Source organism: Anser anser (assembly GCF_964211835.1).
Source record: "Anser anser genome assembly, chromosome: 3".
NCBI lineage: Eukaryota > Metazoa > Chordata > Aves > Anseriformes > Anatidae > Anser > Anser anser.
In genome coordinates this window covers 61,978,249-61,998,539 of record NC_139722.1, presented here as the reverse complement: position 1 = coordinate 61,998,539, position 20,291 = coordinate 61,978,249, and the positions used below count along the sequence as shown (strand labels likewise).

The 20,291-nt window shown below is 46.3% G+C and overlaps 1 protein-coding gene across 8 annotated transcripts in view; it reads right to left on the bottom strand.

Moving 5' to 3' along the window:
- MYB (MYB proto-oncogene, transcription factor) overlaps positions 1-18,246 on the bottom strand; it is a 28,216-nt gene extending 9,970 nt beyond the window's left edge. Inside the window, exons 1-15 of one of the 8 annotated variants that reach the window (XM_083829369.1) lie at positions 17,964-18,246; positions 14,367-14,484; positions 12,688-12,759; positions 11,866-11,958; positions 11,220-11,440; positions 9,450-9,684; positions 8,589-8,669; positions 8,089-8,193; positions 6,495-6,752; positions 5,071-5,433; positions 3,397-3,539; positions 2,891-3,005; positions 2,679-2,804; positions 1,885-1,995; positions 1,220-1,327 (exon numbers count right to left, since the gene is read on the bottom strand). In XM_083829369.1, the coding sequence (XP_083685495.1) occupies positions 1,220-1,327; positions 1,885-1,995; positions 2,679-2,804; positions 2,891-3,005; positions 3,397-3,539; positions 5,071-5,433; positions 6,495-6,752; positions 8,089-8,193; positions 8,589-8,669; positions 9,450-9,684; positions 11,220-11,440; positions 11,866-11,958; positions 12,688-12,759; positions 14,367-14,484; positions 17,964-17,986 (2,172 nt within the window). In that variant the 5' untranslated portion in view covers positions 17,987-18,246. The other 7 variants (XM_083829368.1, XM_083829370.1, XM_083829371.1 and 4 more) reach the window with 7 other exon arrangements.
- Positions 18,247-20,291: the final 2,045 nt, after the last annotated feature.

Here is a 20,291-nt window from a genome sequence, read left to right as displayed (position 1 = left end):
CCAGTTCTCACACAGGTCTGTTACTGCCATCAGCATATATTACTGATGTTTGAAATGCAAAAACGGGGACATGTGTGAAATTTTAATATCTTTATAATGCCAGGCTAGAAATGCTTAATCTAAACCAGGTTTTGTTCATTCTTTTTTACTGCAAATAACCCCTACTGTAAATTTTAGAGAGAGAGGGGAAAGAAAATTTTAGCCACGTGGACTGTCTTTCTGAAAGTCAGGAACTGTGGAGTTATAATTTAAGGAAATTAAATTAAAAAAGTCTGACAGTGACTCACTCTGGGGAATGACTCGCTCTCCCTCAACTCACCCATGTGGAGAAGGGATGTAAAATCACTTATTCATCCACCTCAAAAATAAGGGTTGTGGTGGAAGTACAATTAATCATTATCTACACTGCATTTTGTTCTCTGAAAGAGGTTGGAGGGCCTGATCTGAAGTCTACACAAATTGACACAAAGGCTGCTAATGCCTTTGGTGGGCTTTGGATCAGGCCCGATGTAGTAGCAAAAGCATAGCAAATGTATACAATTGCTAGCACTTGGAAGAAGCCTACCTGCCCAAAACCCAGCCTGACATCTGTCTTGCATTAAAAGTGTCGCACATTTAATTCAGCTCAGAGGCCTCAGGACGTACAAAGAGCATTTAGGAGGCTCCTGCACCTCCAGTGTGCTGCCGGAGCTAGCGCTCGGGGAGCCCCGGCTGCACCCGAACCTGTGCACCGGGGCTGCCGGAGTCCCTCCTCCCGCCCCAGGCTGGCTGACAAGTTCTGGCCAGCGCCCTACTATCAAACCCTCCCGCTCTCCAAAACAGCACAACCGCATCCAACAAGTCTGCAGGAAAAAGCCTCCGGCCCACGTTAGCTCCCGCACCGTGCCTGGGAATTGCTTTGGTGAGTAATGGTTGGCGTGGTGTGAAAGCCAGCCAGGGACTGTCCCACCCCTGCAACACCGGAGCCTGCTGAGATGCAGCACCCCATGTGCAGGGCTTTGCCATGCTCAGCTCCCCAGCACTGCTCTGAGCACCATCTCCTTGCATCCACAAGCATGGTGAGATCCTCAACCATGCTCATCTGAATGTTGTCCCTTATCCAAAAGCCTAAAATCAGTCTGTCAGAGAGCATTAGGCATACATATATATACATACATATATATATACATATACATAAAGGACATTTATATATATATGTATAAAGGGTATTTTTTGTTACCTGCAGTGGACTAGCTAGTGGCCTGTTCCTAGGTACGGCAAATGTTTTGTGAAAACTACCATCCTCTTCTGACACTGGCATTTTTAAAATGGAGCTGGTAAGAAGATTCTGAACAGGGAAAGAAAAAAATCGTTGTCAGGAACTCAAGAAAACAACCTGAATTTGAACATATTAAAAGCAAACCCGGCCTGACTTTGAACCGCCACAAACGCATGCTCCGCCTGGGAGCACACCTCAGCCTGAAACTCCTGAGTGCAAGAACAACAGCAGCACCAAGCAGTCTGGTGGGACAAAGGGAACCATGGACATGCCAGGTCTTCTCTGCACAAAACAAAACAGAGTGTCTTCTTCTTTTAACAGTTTTAGCTCTGTGACCCACTCATTTCTGTACGCAGGCACAGATGCCCTCCACGTGCACGCTTTTTATAAAGACTAAGGCCTTTTTCAGGGACTGCAACTTCTGCGGCCTTCTATATGCATCACAGTGATCTAATTAAGAGCACAATTTTGCTTCTTATGTGCTTAATACAGGAAAACAATATGGATGTAATTAGTAAGGGCTACTGGTGAGAAAGGTCAACCATAAAAATCTTTTCCTTTTAAGAACTGAAAGGGGTGCAAAACAGAAAAAAAAATCATTTAGTGGTGTGAAAGCTCGCACTTACTGGCACATCTTCCATAGTAGATGCATGTGTAAAGAGCTGAGTGTTCAGGTTTTCCCCTTCCCAGTGATTCGAGCAAAAAAAATTTCCAGCTTTATCTGTTGGAGACTCCACCTAAAAGCAGGAAAGGAACCATGAAAAAAAACAGTATCTAACTGACCAGAAGGAGATATATCTGTCAGTTGTTTAACAAATCGAACAAATATTCTTCACAGCTGTGCACAACACATTTACAGTACTTTCTTTTACAGCAACCTTGCTCTTTGTTGAAAAGCATGTTCAAGGTTCTCAAAAAAAAATCCTCTCCTAATAAAACTTTGAATACTTGCACTCAGTGCTCTGTCCGTATTCAAGAGTTTAATCCCCTAAAAAGGCTTGAGAATATATGTATTTTTAGAATTTTAGTGACAAAGTAATATAATGCAACATCCTCAAATGTTCAGGTTTCTAAGTCACTCCATGTAGCTTGGTCCCTGTGGGGTTCTTCTATAGTTTTCACCAATATTAGAAAGATTCAATCCAAATTCCTGTCTAATTTTTTTTCTTTTTAAGTTTCAAATGAAAACTGCATTAGAACAGCCCAAGCAAACCCCTGCTGAAAACAGCAGAAAGACTTCTATGGAAATCAATGGGAGATGAATTAGGCATGCCTAGTACACTATATAGAACCGACACTAAGATCTTGGGGCTCACATGAAAGAAAAACAGACACAGCTATTTAACAGAAAACGGTATTGGTCTAAGTTTCTCAGCAAAGAGGGCTGAATTAAATTGCCTCAGGTAAGTTTGTGATTTACCTCTTGTTTGATTTTCTTCAGCAAAGGGGGTCCACTTTCATGTAGCCCAGCCACTATCGCAGATTCCTCCGACTCCTGCTTGATAACGTCCTGCAGATCTTCTACAAGATGAGTCGGAGTTTGAGGCTGAAAGGAAGAAACGTTACATGCAAGTCCCAGAACATCCCTCTGCACTAATATCAAAGCAACTTTTATCATTGTTTCCTTCTTACCAGCATCTTCAAAGGACCGTATTTGATTTCCTGAGCTGCAAGTGCGTTTTTGAATGGAGTGGGTGTTCTCGGAGAGCTCTCCAATATCGACCTCTTGATTGCGGGAGTTCTGAAACTTTAGAAAGAGGGAGAAAAACTTTAAAGGAACATGCTTAGAAATATTAGCACCTTACAAAAAGACACGCATAGAGGCAACGACAGTGATAAGACTCTGAAAAATATTTTCCAGCAATCATATGCTCCATTTTGCTTTTCTGGAAGAACATTTATTTAACTGTGGTAAGGCAGAATGGCTTTGTTTAAAAAAAACTTGTGAGTCTATGTGAATGACAATAACCTATCTCTGAAGTTATACAGTGGAAGTTTTACTCCAAACTAAGAAAAATCTGAATGTATTAGAGCACATCTCCACAGGAAGCATACAGTTACCCAGAACTTTGGTTGTGTGCAAACTTGAAAAAATTAACCCTAAAGAATCTGACAACAAAACGTGATTACAGACTTACACATGATTTTCCTTCTGAGTTTTGAAAGTCTGGTCCCTGTGGAATGGGGTAGAAACAGCCATCTTATGGCCACACACCGGTGTGGAAGTTAGCGCAGGGTTGTCGAGGTTCAGATTTTCATGATTGGATGAGGTGTTTAAGAACTGTAGGCAGGAAAAGGAAAAATCAGCAAGACCATCTAGATTGCAAGGCTGACTTCTTAAATTGACTTTATTGAACAGAAGGAAAAGAAACCATTTCCCTCTCATTGCTGCAAGTAAATCTCCTGTTTCTACAATATGGGTAGGTGCATGTGGGGTATCAGACTATGTGACAAAACTGTACTCACGTTGGAGCATTCAGGAAGCAAAAACTAGCATTTCCAGACTGGGAAATTACAAACAAAATGACACTCTGTTCCAATCAGAAACTTTCTCCATTACTTTACGAGAGAAATCTTAAAAGCCTGATTTTTATTTTCTGCACATATATTGTAATTAATATTAAGAGCAGTAAGGTAAGAGTCTTACCTCTTGCTCGAGGTAAGAACCAAGTGAAAATGAGTAGGGGATGTTTCAAAAAGAAACTCACAGGATATGGGGCTAAAATCCACAAAGATCTATTAGGACAATCTAGGAATTTTTGAAGTAGTAAATAAAGCAGTTATGACAGTAAGCAAAATTTCCTATCATCTCTCTCTCAAAACAAAGTGCTCCACTGTCACAGCATAAAATGAAAATTGCCGCCTGTGATGGCTGCATGGAATGTTTTGGAATGGAGACAGCTGACTGAATAGGAGGCAGTGGTAACAGTCTGGAGAAAATCGCTTCTGCGTTGAGTTCTACTTGGTAACCTAAAATGTGGCTTCCGTTTCTAGTGTCTACAAATCTGTGAGTGTCGTGGTATCGTTTCACTGGGCAAACGATACATGATTAAAATACCTAATGCATAACTGGGGATATAGTGGGAGATCATTACTTGCAATCTTTTGGTAACCTTCATGCAATAGTGTTTCTCTGACTTTAAGGACTAACGCCAAACCAAGGCAAAAACAACAGAAACAGACAAACAAATCCAAAACACAACACTTTTAAATAGTGCCACAGCTGTGAAACAAAGTAACAATGGACAGGAATTTCAAAGTGCACACCAGGCAATTTTAAGAGGCCAATTTTCTCCTCATTCCTACTCCACTCTACCCCACATGGCTGGTATTGAGGATGGCGAGCCACGATTTGAATTTTCTGGTTGTTGTCAGTTTGTCTCACAACCTGAATGCTATTTAAATGCAGCTTGGGGTTTTCTATGTCAATGTGAATCATACTGTGAGTGGACAGAGATGGAAAGTATTACAAATGATCAGAAATGTTAAACTCTGGTAGTTGAAAGAGTTAACAGCAAAAGCAAAGCAAGCAATTGTATTCTCCTACAAAAATGATCCAAATCAAGCAAACAAACAATCAAACAAAAACCCAAGCCCCACAGATGAATTTAAAAGAAGAGAATCAACAGTTAGCTTGCTGGTGATCTGGACCCAGTGGTGAAGACTAGGAGCAGTGAGAAGATTCAAACACGGACTGAAATCAACAAGCGCAACGGCAATTAGTCATTTGTTCCAAGGGATTAGTTTCTAAATTGTTAACACTGCGGTGACTTTTGAGAATTAGTAACATCTGTGCAGAAGTCTTGATCTACCTGCGAGGGAGAGAAGGGCAGGCTTTTGACAGGGGAGCGCTTAGGAGTTGAGCTGCTGCCGTCAGCCAGTACCGAGGCGCTACAGTGGCCACTGGCTAAGGGGCTGGAGTGCCCTCTCCTTTTGCGAAGAAGCACCCACGGAGCCGGGCTGCCCTGTGAGGCAGACAAGGACTTTGGTGAGCCAGGAAGGCCCTGACTCAACAGGATTTTGCTCAGGTTTGTGGTGGGGTGTCCTGGAGGTCTACATGCACTGGCCGCTCTGTGCTGAAGCTGTGCGGCTCTGCCTGAGGGAGCTTTGCTAGCCGAAGTGTCTGTGTCTTCAAAGAATTCAAAACTGCTGAGATCACCCCATGATGAAGGATCCTGAAACAACGTGGGAGGCACGGAGCTATAAGACAGTGTATAGTGCCACCTCATGAAAATACAGCGCTAGGATATACCAGTAACCACCACCAGCAAAGTCTTTCCCAATTCATTTCCACTTGACCCTGTTTATTCGACTCGTAATACTCTGATGGCTTTTGTGTGTTTTCGGTCGATACCTCAAGCATATCAAGCTATCACCCTAGCAGTGTTGCTGGCAACTGAGCTTCTAAAGAAACAATGAGTCAAATTAGGTCCTTACTATCTGCTTGTCCAGCATTTTCTGCAGGGTACAAAGACAGAAAATCATTACAGAGAAATGAGCGCCTTGGACTCTAAACCAAGACTGGTCTCCTCTAAACCAGCATTACTGCTCTGGACATGCTGAATGGGACATGGGACTGCGTGAAGCAGCCATCTCTGCAGCCGAAGCAGGGTGCCACCAACAAACCTATTTCAACGCACCACGCCTGTTACACACGGTTTCTTGGAGACCATAATGAGAAGAAGACATGTCAATGTCACTCAGCTGCCTATAAGTTAAAATCCACGTTTTCTTCACATATGCAAGGACAAGCTCCTTAAGTCTTGAGAAGCAGCTATTGATGCTACGACAAAAAGTTTTAGAAAAGGATGCAGATACATGAGCAGCCACACATAAACCTACAGCATGTGTCATTTCAAATCGAAAAAAGTTTTGTTTCAGTGTTTAAAATCTTCCACAGTGTCTCTGATTTTAGTTTAAGGAGATGCAATATAGTAAGAGACTGTTTCAAACTCCTATTGTGTAGTTTGCTAAGAATCACACTCCCAATAACAAGATGCAGCAGGAAAGGGTGACACCCACAAAAAGCACACGCTTTCACAAATGGGGGCTTCATTTATGAGCAACCGTGTGTCGTTATACAGAAGCTAAGCTTCAGATCTTGTAGCAGTTAGAAGTTACTTAGAAAAAGAAAAAACAAAAACAAAGAAAAAAAACACTTTTAGGATGGTCCCAGTTCCTCTCCCCTTACTCCTTGACCACACACAAATTCACCTGAGGCGGCAGTTCTACTTACGGAGTCTATTAACTGGAGTGTTTCTGCAAATTCTAAGAGATTCTTAACGTTATCCAGGATGTTGCTCTGGTGAACAATCATGCACCGTGCGGGGGATGCACTTTCCTCAGGTAAGCAACCATGATCCACCGGTGGAGATGGAGTACAGTGGTGATGTTCCCCCAAACAGGAAACAGGTGCATTGTCACCACTGGTCCTGGTATTGTCAGCAACTGTGGTGCTGTGCCAGCCGGGGTAGTTTGACGTGTGGTTCTGTGTCTAAAAGAAGAAGGAAAAAAAAAAGAAAAAGGGGGGGGGGGGGAAAAAGGCAGAAGGAACTTAGCAATGAAATTGCACAAGGTGTCAGATGCCACTGGAGGAAAGATAAAAGTAGTTGCATCATCATCTAAAAACTTATGCCTATGAAACAATTGTCAAGATGTTTCCTTTCATCAGTGCAAGATCTCGTTTTAAGTAATATCAGCATCTTATTTGTTATCCCAAAGTTACCTCATAATTTACTTCCAGGATTATGAGCATGTATCATGACTAACATATTATCAATTCAAACTGCGTTAACTCCAAAAAGTTCAAAAGCTGTCTGCAAGTCATTTTCTGTGAGAAGCAAGAAACGGCAGGATTTCCCTAGTGAGCACTCAGCACTGTAAAAGGCTAAAGGGTTTAGAGTTAGAGTTGCTTTTGTTTGCTTATCTCCTTTTCTTCTTCTATCCCTGTCTAACGCTACAGCTTACACCAATGCAATGAAGAGGCTGTCAAATCAACGTGGTTAGGAAAGCAGAAGAACAAATTAACAGAAGTTTCTTTCCAGTGTGATCATGCAACAGAAGAAATTGCAAAATATTAACTAAAGTTAAAAAGTGGCCAAACTAACGTATCATGCATGCAGTTGTTTTACTATTAATTTAAATATTACCCAAAAATAAAAAATATATATATAAAAAAAAAGAAACTGCTGGCTATCACCTATCTTCAAAAATAATTTGGGGAGATTCTTGGCTTTGGTGATGGTGTTAAGTGACTAAGTAAGGTTTTTCACATATTAACATCCAATGGCATATACAACAAAGTGTGAGAATTCAGTAATAGCCAGCATTTGTTCCACACATGCAATTATGAAGGATCTAACACTATTCGGAGAAGTAAAACGAACTGTCAAACATGCACCAAGTCTGAAGCTTACAAAGTATAAAACACAGCTGCAGAGAAGAGTACAACAGAGAAGAAAAATCTAACATACAGGCACTACATTTTCATCACATGAACCATTGCACACTTTCAGAAATGCAGATCCTATTGATTTCAGATCTGTGGGATTTTTCATTTTAGTACGATCATCACGGTTCCAATATTAGGTAATATTACAGAGCCCAGCCCTGCTCCCATTTTGCAAAGTAAAATACCCACAAATTGATTTTTTTTATCAAAGAATTTACAAGGCAGATACAGAATATACATGTGCTATGTTTCATCCTTTTAAAACGGAAATATAGAGCCTTGATTAGTATCGAAGGCAAAGGGGGAGTAAAAAGTTAAAAAGACAAGCACTGGGGTAATGCTGCTATCCCTCCATCCAAGCACACAGTGACAATCTTACTGGTAATGCCTGCTGCCCTTTCAGTTCATTCTCAGTCGACATTAGTAGCAACTCTAATTCCTTTATTCGTTTTTCTTTCTCAGGGTCTTCATCATTATAGTGTCTCTGAAATTAAGAGTTAAGGGAAAAGAAAAGATAAAGGTCTGATAGGATGTAGCAACTAAAATGCTTATGGCTTGCCGTCCTGTGGTTATAATAGCCAAATTAGACTCAAAGATGAAACAAACGTCAATTGTGTTTTCCACTATCAAAGTCCCTGCTGAATTTCAGTACAGACATTTGAAATGGAGAAAGTGAAAGCTACCACACCAGAAGACAACTATTGTGTGTTAAATTCACTTCAGAAAAAGCAATTATTAGCCTTGTCAGAACTCCCCCACCATCCCCGTTTTCTCTCCACACATATTACATTAAAATGTTTCCTTAATGTAAGATGTTTGCATTTTGACTTAGCAAATGTTTAACAAATTGACTCTCGAAATGATGTTCAAATTATCTACCTGAATAGCTGCAGCAGCTGGCTGAGGAACATTGACAATATTTACATGCAGTGCTACTGGATATGGGATCTGACCAGGGACCTAGGCCAAAAAAACAAAAGACACTGTTATCTGCTGGCATTGTGAATTTGTGTTAAACAAAAATTTGCTTTTAAAATTTATAAGCTATGGAGACAAAATAGCAAAAAAAATCCAAAAACATTTACAAGCAAAATGAACAGCTTTTAGGAATATGACAGTGAGCATTACAGAGGAAGAAAGAAAATTCATATATGAAGTATGTACCCTTCCTGAATGAGAAAAGATGAATAATTTATAGATGCATTTGTAAGATTTTTCTAAATTGAAGTGAAAATGCAAAAGATGCAATTTATTATCGTCTAAAACTCTACAATGTAAGTGTTTAAAGCAGTGGCCTGTTTCATTATTAATCACTAATAGGAAAGGAATCAGATTAAAAACAATACTTGTTTACTTGGTTCTGACAGACAACCCATAAACAGAATATGACTAAAGTGAACGTGGGAGATTTTGACATACAATACAGAATTAACCAGATTCAACTGATTTTCAAAATGCATATATATTCACCACTGTCAGAAACAGTACTCAAAACATTTCTATTGCTTACAATACACTAAAACCGCTAAACCTGATTCCACCACCTGAACACCAGCAGTCAATTTGAAGTGTACATAGACCCATCAGTGCTTAAGTCGAAGCCATCCTTGCCTGACCTCAAACACGTCCTCGGAGACCGGGAAAAAACCCTTCGCTCTTCCTGGAATCAGATACGGCCAAATCGCACCCACCCATTAAACAAAGCAAAACAAAAATGAGAAGCGTTTCTCGGGAGCTTACGTTCTGTGGCTCAGTGATGTGGTAGTAGGGGTAGTCACTGCCCAGCGGGGGCTGGCTGGCCACCGGGAGCTGGGCAGAAGGTGGGTTGTGAGCAAAGGCCATCAAGTGGTTGCTCTTCTGAAAGCCGGCGGCTGCCGAGGAGTGGCCGGCTTTGGAGGACTCCTGCAGGTAACCCTCCTGCTCAACCTTGCGGCGCATGGTGGAATTCCAGTGGTTCTTGATAGCGTTATCAGTCCTGCAACAGAAATACCAATGTTAAAAGTGAGGGGTGCTAAAAGCAAGTGCTTCCAATTCAGACTGAGGTGAACGGGCAGGAAACTGCTGTTAGCATTTCTGTTTAAACCTCGAGCCCTTCCCTGACCATCCTCTGGCCCTGACCTTTACAGACACTACTCTCAGCCTCTCAGGAAAGATGCTCACTATAAAAGGCAGGGAAAAATACAAATGAGGTACTGTTGTTTATACACTTTTTGAAGCCATCTCTAAGCTTGAAGTACTCAAACTGTGAGACATTAACAACTTCAGCTTCACCTCTTTCCCATGAGGTAAGGTGACAGAGAAGGCCAACAACCCTTTGAGACTGCCCTGAAGACTGCCAACGTCATCTCTGTAAGTCTTACTGTTTTATTGTGTTCCACTGCTGGGAGGAAAGATTATGGATACGGAGCACAGCTGTGAAAAGACTAACTCCCAAAAAACTTTCCAACTGGTCACCTAGACAATGACAACATTGTCCTATGTACACAAATCCAGTAAACAAAGCTGTTGTGATTTTTCTTAGCTGCAGGGAAACTGAGATTCAAATTCTCAAATACATGAATCAGAAAAAGCAAACTTATCAGTTCTGTGAGACTGTAAGAGTACTCTTAGCAACAGCTCCTCTACTTGAAAAAAAAATCACCACCACACGATACTGTAGACATCAGTATCTGTGGTGTGTGAAGGCTACAGTAAAACTTTCCAAGTGGCAACTGTTTTCTTGTTTTCTTCTTCGAGGCAAAAGAAACTTATGGAATGCCCACTTAAAAGGATATCATGATCTCAGGCATTACAGTTACATCTTGAAAATGTTTTGCCAGGTAACAGGAATAAAAATGGAAAGGGAAAACCTTCTTTTGCTTACATTATTTGCTTGACTACACTTGATGTTGAGTCACTTTTACTACAGAGCATATAAGACACAATCTCTGAAATTGCACACAACTTGTGGATATATTTTCAATGAGACAAGTATTTCTACGACTGGAGTCTGAGAAAGTCAGTTTCTCCTATTTTATATGTGGATTTTTAACAGGTCAAAAATGTCTGGGTGATTCATGAGCAATTACACATGTTTGAAGCAGCCTTCTCTTAAACCATTTTGAATAAACGGGATGTCACTTTGCAGGTATACCCTTAGCTGATCGTAAAGTTCCACTTGCAGAGTCTGATCCTTCACTGTTAAACCAATTGAAATCTTGTCGATTAATTGAAAGCACAAAATAAGACTGCACATACATTTAGGCAACTGTCATGGTCTTGCTCTACTTACTGTTTTTTTGACTATGGCAAACATTAAAAGCACGTAAAAATATCGTACTGTTCCACATACTGACCAAATAGTACAGTTCCCCACCGAGACAAACACACATTGATGTCACTGGCTTGCCAGGTTTTGATTCCAAAATTTTTGATGTATAATGTGCAGGCCGAGGCAACTGAAACAGCCTGCTCAGACCTGCAGCTTTTCCCTTTTTTTCCTATTTAAAAGCTGAAGGTATATATCATTACCGTCCAGGCAGCAACTTTGCAATTTCTGCCCATCTGTTTCCCAGTCTCTTGTGTGCCTGGTAAATAATTCTATCTTCCTCTTCTGTCCAGGAGGTTTTCTTCACTTCTGGATTCAAATGGTTGTGCCACCTCTCCCTGCACTGCTTTCCAATCCTTCCCTTCAAATGCTTAGCAATGACAGACCAGCGCTTTGGACCGTATTTCTGCACGAGTTCTATTACCTTCAAAGAAGGACATAAAAACTGCCTGTATTTAATGATGCATAATGAATCAATGATTTTTGTTTTTTTCTGTGGTGGAGCAACAGTTTCAACAACATTTCTCAAATTTGCCAAGGTAAAACTAACACATGATTAAGGTTCCCCATTTCCCATTTATACTTTTACCCAAAAGGAAAAAAATCTGGCAATAATTAAGACATTTCTAGATTGCATTTCTATGTGACAGTGCTGTAAAGCAACATGAATTAATTTGTGTAGAAAACTCAGAAATCACAATGCAAACAAATACTCAACATTGATACTAAAGGATCAGTCCTGCCTTAGGCCACATTACAGGTGAGACCACTAAAGTCTCTAGGAGTTTTGCCCCAAAACATGGAATCCATTATTAAGGTATTAATCAGATGGAAAGGAAAACTGATTACCCTTTGATCCTCCTCTTTAGTCCACGGACCCTTGATAAGTTCTGGGTTTAGTACCTTCTGCCATCGGTGCTGGCACTGAACATCTGTCCGATTCTAATGAAATGTAAAACATGCAAAGTAGATCATTCTTTGAAACAGATGAACATAGACTGATAATGTTCTTATCTAGGTACACTTGTCCCCGACATATTCCACTGCCAACTACGATGACTAAACACGTGGGAGTTTTGTAATTGAACTGAAGACATGTGAGTGGTACAGTAGGTCTGTACTGTACTAAACACTTAAGACTTGGGAAGTCTAAGAAGAAGGTGCCGAACTATCAGCTTGCTCACTGAATTTGATAATATTTCCATAGTTTCTGCAGTTATGACTGTATGGCCACAACTACACAAGCTGTATCTTCACCATCTGGTACAATAGCTGTCATGCTTTCACATGTAGTATTTCTACAAGAGCTGAAGTGTTCACAAAACAATTATTTTCTAAACCACTCACTTATAATTCACCAAAGCTACTTTTCCTTTGTGCTAAGACATTTTGTTTCAGTGTTATATTGACCATCTACTGTGCAACATCTCCCTACCCTCCACTGTAGCCTGTCTGATGTTTCCCAACCCCTCCTGAGAAATGCAAGGAAAATTAAGGTAAGGGTTTCCTCAATATTCTAACCAAACTTCTGAGGTCCCCAACTGTGGAGGTTTTATATCTCCTGAAAAAAAAAAAAAAGAACTATGAAAAGCCACTCCCCCTTCCCTTACTTGGAAACCTCTGATAAAGAGTTGTCACTAGAACTGGAAACAGAAACCAATGTCCACCTACAGGAAGGAAATTGGCAATGACTTTCCAGTCTTCTGTGCCATTCTGCTCCACAAGCTTCTTCAGTTTCTCATCCTGAATCATTAAAAAAAAAAAAATAATATTGCAATCTCTTAAAATGCAGATGAGATGTATTCAAAAAAAAGTGGCCCCTTTTTAGCTCCTTATGCATTTATTTCTTTTGTTCGGTCATGTCCTGAGAGTAAGGAGAGGTGGTCTGTACTCTTCTCATATTTTTAATTGCCTAGATCAGGAGAAATTGATTTTGGTAGGTTCTTTACTGTGCTGTAGGAGAAAGACTGACTTTTTCTGTGCTCTTGTTTGGCTTGCATTGACATTCCCATTTTATTGCTCAAAGCAATGTAACTGTTACTCTAGTACTGGATTTACAGGAGCGCATGGATGTTTAGATGCCAAGCATCAGAAAAACAATGAAATTCAGTAACACTCAGGCACCCAGCTGTCTGGAGACCTCTGAAAATCACAGCCTCAAGCTTTAAATGTCTCGCAAGTAATGGGAGTTCCAGTAATTTGCTCATTGCTGGTCCGCGTACAATGAATGCGCAATAAAATTAATGGCTCCTTTTTGCTCCTGATCGTTGTGAGGGAGTTTTGCATACTTGCAAGAGCAAGAAATTTGTCCCAGTATTTTTAATAGTAAGGCCAGAAATATAGACCCTGAAGACAAAAGAAAGCAATGTCATGTCCTGGGAAAGATCGAGGTCGTGCAACACAAGAGAGAAGTGCCCCAAGAGATAAGAGAAGGGCAGCGACCCTCCCCTTCCCCATTAGCGCCTCCCAGTCTGCTCCCAGTTCATGTGACAGGAAAGTGGCCATTGGGCTATGCTGCCATCCCTTCCTCCCACACTGTATCACGACCACATCCATCTCTGCAAGAGTAGGCTATGATTTAAAAAAATAAAAAACGCTTACAAGAGGTGACCTCCCACTGTTTATATATCAATATACATTGTCAGAGAGGAGAAAGTCAAAACATAAATTAATAACCGTATTAATGTATTTCACAATAAGCTCAAACCAGTTAAATGGCCACAGGACATCCACCTGGCGAAGGAGTTTGATACCAGAATTTATCTGGAAAGTCAGCACAAGGGTAGTGTGACTAAGACGCATTCTGACCTTCAGAAGCAAAACACATTCTGAATGCTCAATTTTGGTACGGCTGGGTTTCTTTCTTCCAGCTTTTAATTTATTTCCACTCAGAATCATAACGCCGCAATTAAAGTGCAAATTTCAAATGGCAAAAAAGGACTGCAGCAGTGTCTGCCACAGTTGTTTGCTGCTGTGGGACACTGAGCACACGTCAGTCCTCGCATGGCAACCATTCTCAAACAAAAAGAGGCAGCGCTAACAGCCCAGCATTGCTGCAGGTGACTCTTGAGCTGTTTCTCCAACAGGGATTGCACTGACTCAGATACCTGTAACATAGACCTTGGTGGCCATTTTAAAAAAATGGCGCTTATGGGTTTTATTTAAAAGAAAACAGTGATCCTCAAAGCTAAGTAAAGCACTGAATGTAACTAATAGGTGGAAAACATCCTTGTTCATGTGCATGACATTGTCATTGAAGTTGGCATGCAAATAAGTAACTCAGAGAAGAACGTGATCCCTGCTCTCTCTCCGGCTTTTCACATGCTGGAGATGAATTAACTCGTATGTACCTCTTCACGGGTCCACCTGGTTTTTCCTAGGTGACGTTTTCCAGTCTTAGGAAGCAGACCATCATAATCATGATCGTACATCTCGACATCTTCTTCATCATCATCACTACTGTATATACTGCAGAAGGAAACACAGGGAGACACAGAGCGGAACATGAGGACTTGAGCTGCTTAATTACAAAGCACACAAAAAACACTACAATCTTTACAAAGGTTACACAGATAAAAGTTTTAAAACTTGCACAACAAGATTTTGTTCTGCATTCTGTTGTTCTAGTATTCCGAACTGGTTCTGCTGTTTTTGGTATCCACAGATACAAGCAAAGGGCTGGCAACCTTCTTATTACTGTGCATGTTTAGACCTGCTCATACTGTTAGATCAGTGGTGAATTACACATTTGGCAAACTTTCAACCAATGAAGGTTTCAAATTAAAATACAATGTTTGGGACAATAAAGAGAACTAGAGGCTGTGTCCATTACACAAGTACACACTCAAAATCTTTAACTCATGCCACACGTTCTGAAAAATATTAGGGGGTTTTTATGTTTAATAGAACAGATAGCGCTACTGTTCCCAAGTAAGATAGACTGTGTACAAATACAAAAAGCTGACCAGTAATAACCTTGTCTGAGACTATCTTTATGGACCCTACATGTGAAGTCAGAGGTTTCTCTAATTAAGTAAAGCCAGTAAGTCGTAGCATTAATGTGCAATAAACGAATATAAAACGTGCCTGCCATTTATGGGTCTAGACAGACAAGGGCCGAGGACAAGGATATTTAATATCCTGCAACCAACAGATGAATGACTGAGCCATTTTATACTACCCAGTTTGCTAACTTAAGATTTTATTACCTCTACTCCACTTCTAAATACCTCATAGTGTTTTTGAAATACTCTGCTACTCACCTAATTCATGACTAAGGGATTTCCCCAGAGGCTATCCATGGGCAGAAAGGACTCTGTTACTGCTTTCACAAACAGCCCTTGCTCTACCCAGTTAACTAAAGGAGTGTTTTGCAACAAGAGCTGTCTCTCTGGTGGGAAATGTTTTATTTCCAGCTTCTAAGATATGAACAGCAGTTTTGACACTTTAACTGAGCGATGGAAACCACAGTGCTAGAAAAGGGGCGATGTTAAGCTATCTGTGATGTATCTGATGGTGGGGTACGGTACGGCATGTTTAGGTGTGACTGAGACATTCAAATCAAGTCGTTTTGTAATAAAACAATCCACTGTACCCTCCGCCAGGTAACCACCGGGCATTGTTTCCCCTGTTATCCCGTCGTCGGGAGATCACGTATTTAAGTCGAGCTGCAGCGAGGGAGGCACGGGCTGTTCAGCCAAGATGCCGACACCTCCCCAGACGCAAGCTGCTGAGCGTAGGCTCTCCGAAACGACGCGGGGCTAATCACGCCCTCAGCCCTCAGGCCTGCGGCGTGTGCCCCGAACCCTGCGTGCGGCAGGATGCCTTCCGGTGCCCGCCCCGACGCCACCGGCCTCCCCCCCGGCCCCTGCGGGGTGCCCCTGCCTCGCGCCCCGGTGCCACCGCCCCACAGCCTGCATGGCCCCGCAGGCACCGCGGCGCCGTGGGGCCCGCACGGACGGCGGGTTCGCTTCTCGGAGCGGCACGCGGAGACAGCTGGGCGACTGCCCGGATGCCAAAGGAAGCTCTGCGGCTCCATTTCCAAGTATCGGTTTGAAAACGAGTTTCGCAGGCGGTAAAAGCACCCGGGACGCGTCCCGCAGCGGGGCACAGCCATCCCGCCGCGATGCCAGCGAGGCAGCCGGGTTATTTAAATAACCGGGGCCTGGCGGGCACCGCCGCGGCACGCAGCGAGCCCCGCCGTGCTACCCGTGCTCTCCAGCAGGAGAGAGGGGCCATGGGGTTTCAGGACGCCCGGCACCTTCAGAGGAGCAGCGGGCGCTGGGAGAAGCGTCGCTTTGCGCCTCTGCCACCCGGGCGCGGCTCCCTGCGGCAGGGGGTGAAGGGGGCAACGTTACGGGGGGGGGGGGGGAGGGAAGGAAAGGAAAAAAAATAAAAAAGGAAAGAAAAGAAAAAGAAGGAAGAGAAAAAAAGAAGGAAAGGGAAAAAGAAAGAAAAGGAAAAAAAAAAGAAAAAGAAAAAGAAAGAAAGAAAAAGAAAAAAATGAAAAAAAAAAAGAAAAGAAAAAAAAAGGAAAAAAAAGGGGGGGCGGAGAGGAAATGACTCGCCGCTGCTCCCGTGACTGAAGGAATTCGGGCAGCGGCCCCGCGGGGCAGAGCCCGCGCCCGCTCCCGCCGCCGGCCCCGCTCCGCTCCGCGCCCCGCGGTGCTGCCGCAGCCCCGGCCCCGCCGCCCCCGCTCCCTCCGCCGCCGGCGGCCGAGTCCGCACCCGGTGGGGCCCTGCGGGAGGCGCCCGCGAGGCAGGCGACGGCTGCCCCTCGCTGTCGGGAGAGACAGCCCGGCTGATTCATGGCCAGCCCCGGCGGCACCCCCCCGCCAGCACCGAAAGTACGGCCCGGCGCTCGCCCGGCGGCCCGGCGCCCGCTGCCGCCCCGCGAGCCCCCTTTTCCCTTAGGGACGCGCCCCGAGGTCCCGAATGCCGCCCGCAGACGGGCAGGGAAAGGCGGGAGCACCACTTTCTCCCCTGTCACACGCAGCCCGGCGGGAGGGGAGGGGAAGCGGGGAGGATGCCGGGCTGCAAAGAGAAAGAGAAAAAGCCTCCACGTGTCCGACCCGCCGTCCCCGGCTAATTAGACAACAAGCCCGCACTGCGCGACCGCCCCGCAGCGGGGGACGCGGCCACCCCATCCATCTATATCCCGTCCCGTCCCGTCCCGTCCCGTCCCGTCCTGTCCCGTCCAGCCCAGCCCGCAGCCCCCGGGGCGCCGCTGCCCCCGGCCCCTGGCGCGGCACGGCACGGCACGGCACGGCGCGGCGCAGGAACGGCACGGCACGGCACGGCACGGCACAGAGAGGCCGGGATCGCCCCCGTCCCGGAGGCGAGCCGCGGGTGACAGCTCCCGCCGAGCGCCCCGTCGGAGCCGCAGCTCCCGCAGCCGCCCGCCCGCGCCGCCGCGCCCCGGCATGTGGCGAGCGGCGTGTGCGGGAAGAAGCCAAACCTGGCGGGGCGCAATCGCACCGGCGCTCCTGAAGGCAAAGGGGCCGCGGCTGCAAAATCAAGCCAAGAAGAAGAGGGAAAAAAAAAAAAAAAGGAAAGGGAAAAAAAAAAAAAAAGAGTCCAACCCCGCGCCCGCCGCCCACCTGCCGTCCCACCCCGCCGGCACTGAATGAATGAATGGGACGGGACGGGACGGGACAGGACGGGACGGGACGCGCTACCTGCGCCCGACATCTTCCCGGTGGGCAGCTGCGGGGCGCAGAGCCCCGCCGTGCCGTGGGCACCCAGCCCCGGTCCCCCCGGCACGCGTGGGGGGCTCGGGACCGCCCGCCCCGTCCGGGGGCCGCCGCTTTGCCGGCGCCTTCGGGGCGGGGGGCCCCCGGCGCTGCCGTGCCGCGGGGTGCCCCGGTGCCGGGCGGGGGTCGGGGGTCCGCCGAGCCGCTGCCCCCCCGGTCCGAGGTGTCCGCGGCGCCGTGTGACAGGCGGGTTACCTGTGCCGGGGTCTCCGGGCCATCCTCGCACCGGCCGCTGGGGGAGGAGGACGGGGGGGAGCCCGCGCCCTGCTGCCGGGCTGCGCCCAGGCGCTCCGCCGCCGCGCACCGGAGTGCCGAGGAGCCGCGGGAGGAGGAGGAGGAAACAGGTTGAGATTAAAGAGTAAACTCTGTAAACAGAGATGCCATCAAACAAAGGCCTTTTGGACACTCCCCCTCCCGCCAAATCTGGCGCCCCTGCAGTGCGCAGGCGCCTGGCGCCGAGCGGCGGCCCCGTACCGCGGCGGCGGGGCGCGGGGCGGGCGGCTCGGGGCGCTGCGCCCGGCGGGGCCCCCCCCGTTCCTCCCCCCCCCACCTCCCTCCAGCCTCCCGCCCTTCCTCCCGCCGCTGCCCGCCCGCAACCCCCTCGACGGTGCGGCCGCAGCCCCCGCGCCGGGAGGGCTTTCGCTGGGGGCACGTCGGGGGGACACGGGGACCCCCACCTCGCGTGGCGCAGCGGGGATCCCCGCCCCGCTCCCGGGGGGGGGGGGGCTCGGCGACCCGCGGTGGGTGCCTCGGTGCCTCCCCGCCGGTCCTAGGGGCGCTTTTCGGGTGCACCTGCTGCGCTGCCCGCGGCAGCCCTCGCCCCCCGACGGAAAGTGTGAAATGCAGGGGGGGGGGACAGGGGGACACAGTGGGGTGCTGCCCGTGCCGCGGGGGATTTTTGCTCTAGTTCCCCTCGCCGCTGCCAGGCGCTGTGGATGTGCCGCCGCCGCTCGGGAGAGGCGGTGGGTGTCCGCCGAGCTCCAAAGAGCACATTTTTTGATACAGAAATGAGTCAGGACGCGAAAAATGGCGAAACATGCAAAGTTCCCAGGCTACGCTGCACGTTGAAAAATCGGGGCTCTGCGGCGCTTTCGGCGCTCTCGCCCTTTCCTCAAAGGCTCGCGGCTCATCAATGAGCCGCCGCCGGGGGGGGCCGGGCCGAGCCGGGCCGGGCTGGGCCGGGGCGGGGCCGCGCCTCCCGCCGCGGGACCGCGGGCGAGCCCCGGGGGGGCGGCCGGGGGCGGCGACCGCCCCGTCGGGTCACCTCGGGCCCTCGGGCCCCGTGTGTCCTGCAGCGGGAGGGATTTGTCCTGCCCGCCCGTCTCCCCTAGCCGTGAGGAGGCGTCTTCACGGGATCGCTGGTTGTCCCGAGTGATGAGCGTGTCGTGCCTGCTTCGCCCTGCTCACACCTCCGGCGGGAGCTGCCCGCCTCCCGGCCTCCATTTGCCTAGCTGTGAAATGGGTCTGCTGCACCAGGGGACTAAGTGCGGGGGGAAGGTGCTTTGTGCGGTGAAATCTTCCCGTCTTTGCACAGCGTTTCTCTGCCAGGAAGGGAGTGCTTTAATGCTAATGGCACTGGGAGAACTGGGAAACTAACTCAGCTCTGTTTTGAACCCAGATTCAGGAGTTGGACTCGATGATCCTTGTGGGTCCCTTCCAACTCGGGATATTCCATGATTCCATGATTCAGATAACTTTATGAAGTGTGTGCTGGCAGAGAAGTTGGGCACTCAGATCCCTCTATTTTGGAGGTGGTTTGGGGGTAAAGATTTGGGGAGTATTGGGTGAAGTATTTGGGGATGAAGGAAATCAGAGAGAAGATATAAAAACTGCATGGGCTCCTTTGAAAAGGTATCTCAGTGTCCACACTGTAGCTGAGTGTTGGGAATATTGCCTTTCGTTCCTTTGGAAAAAAAAAAAAAAAAGATCCAGAATCAAAGCTGATAATAATCCACAAGAGTATATATATATATATATATATATATATTTGTGAGCAAAATGTTGCTTTCATTATAGTTAATGGGGATGACACTTCTACAGCTCTGCTAGGATCTAATCCCAAATCCTTCGCAGGCAGCTATTTAAAGAGAGACTTCTGAGCGCGGCTCTGCAGGGGTGAATTGCTTACGTATGTAGGAGGCCTGATGCTGGGCCTGTAGTCAGTGCAGCTACAAGTCTGTAGCAGGGTGCATTAGATCTGTAGTTAGTAGGTACTATTTATTCTGTGTCTGAAAATGTGCATTTCAGTGAAATGGTGTGGTCATGTTGCCTACAGTTTCCCACAGAGGTACAAACTGAACTGTGCAAGGTTATTTCTTCCTGCTTCTGTGGGAAGCACTTTCCCCTGCTGATTTTTGCAATATTTCAATGTGAGCTGAGACAAACCCAACATCTTCCCGATTTGGATGTAAATTTGCTGAATAAATGCGAAGAATGTCTATTGCTCTCAAGAGAACTGTTAATATGCACAATTTTCTTCTGAAGGTTTTCTGTAAGACTACATTTTTTCTCCAGTGACTCTGA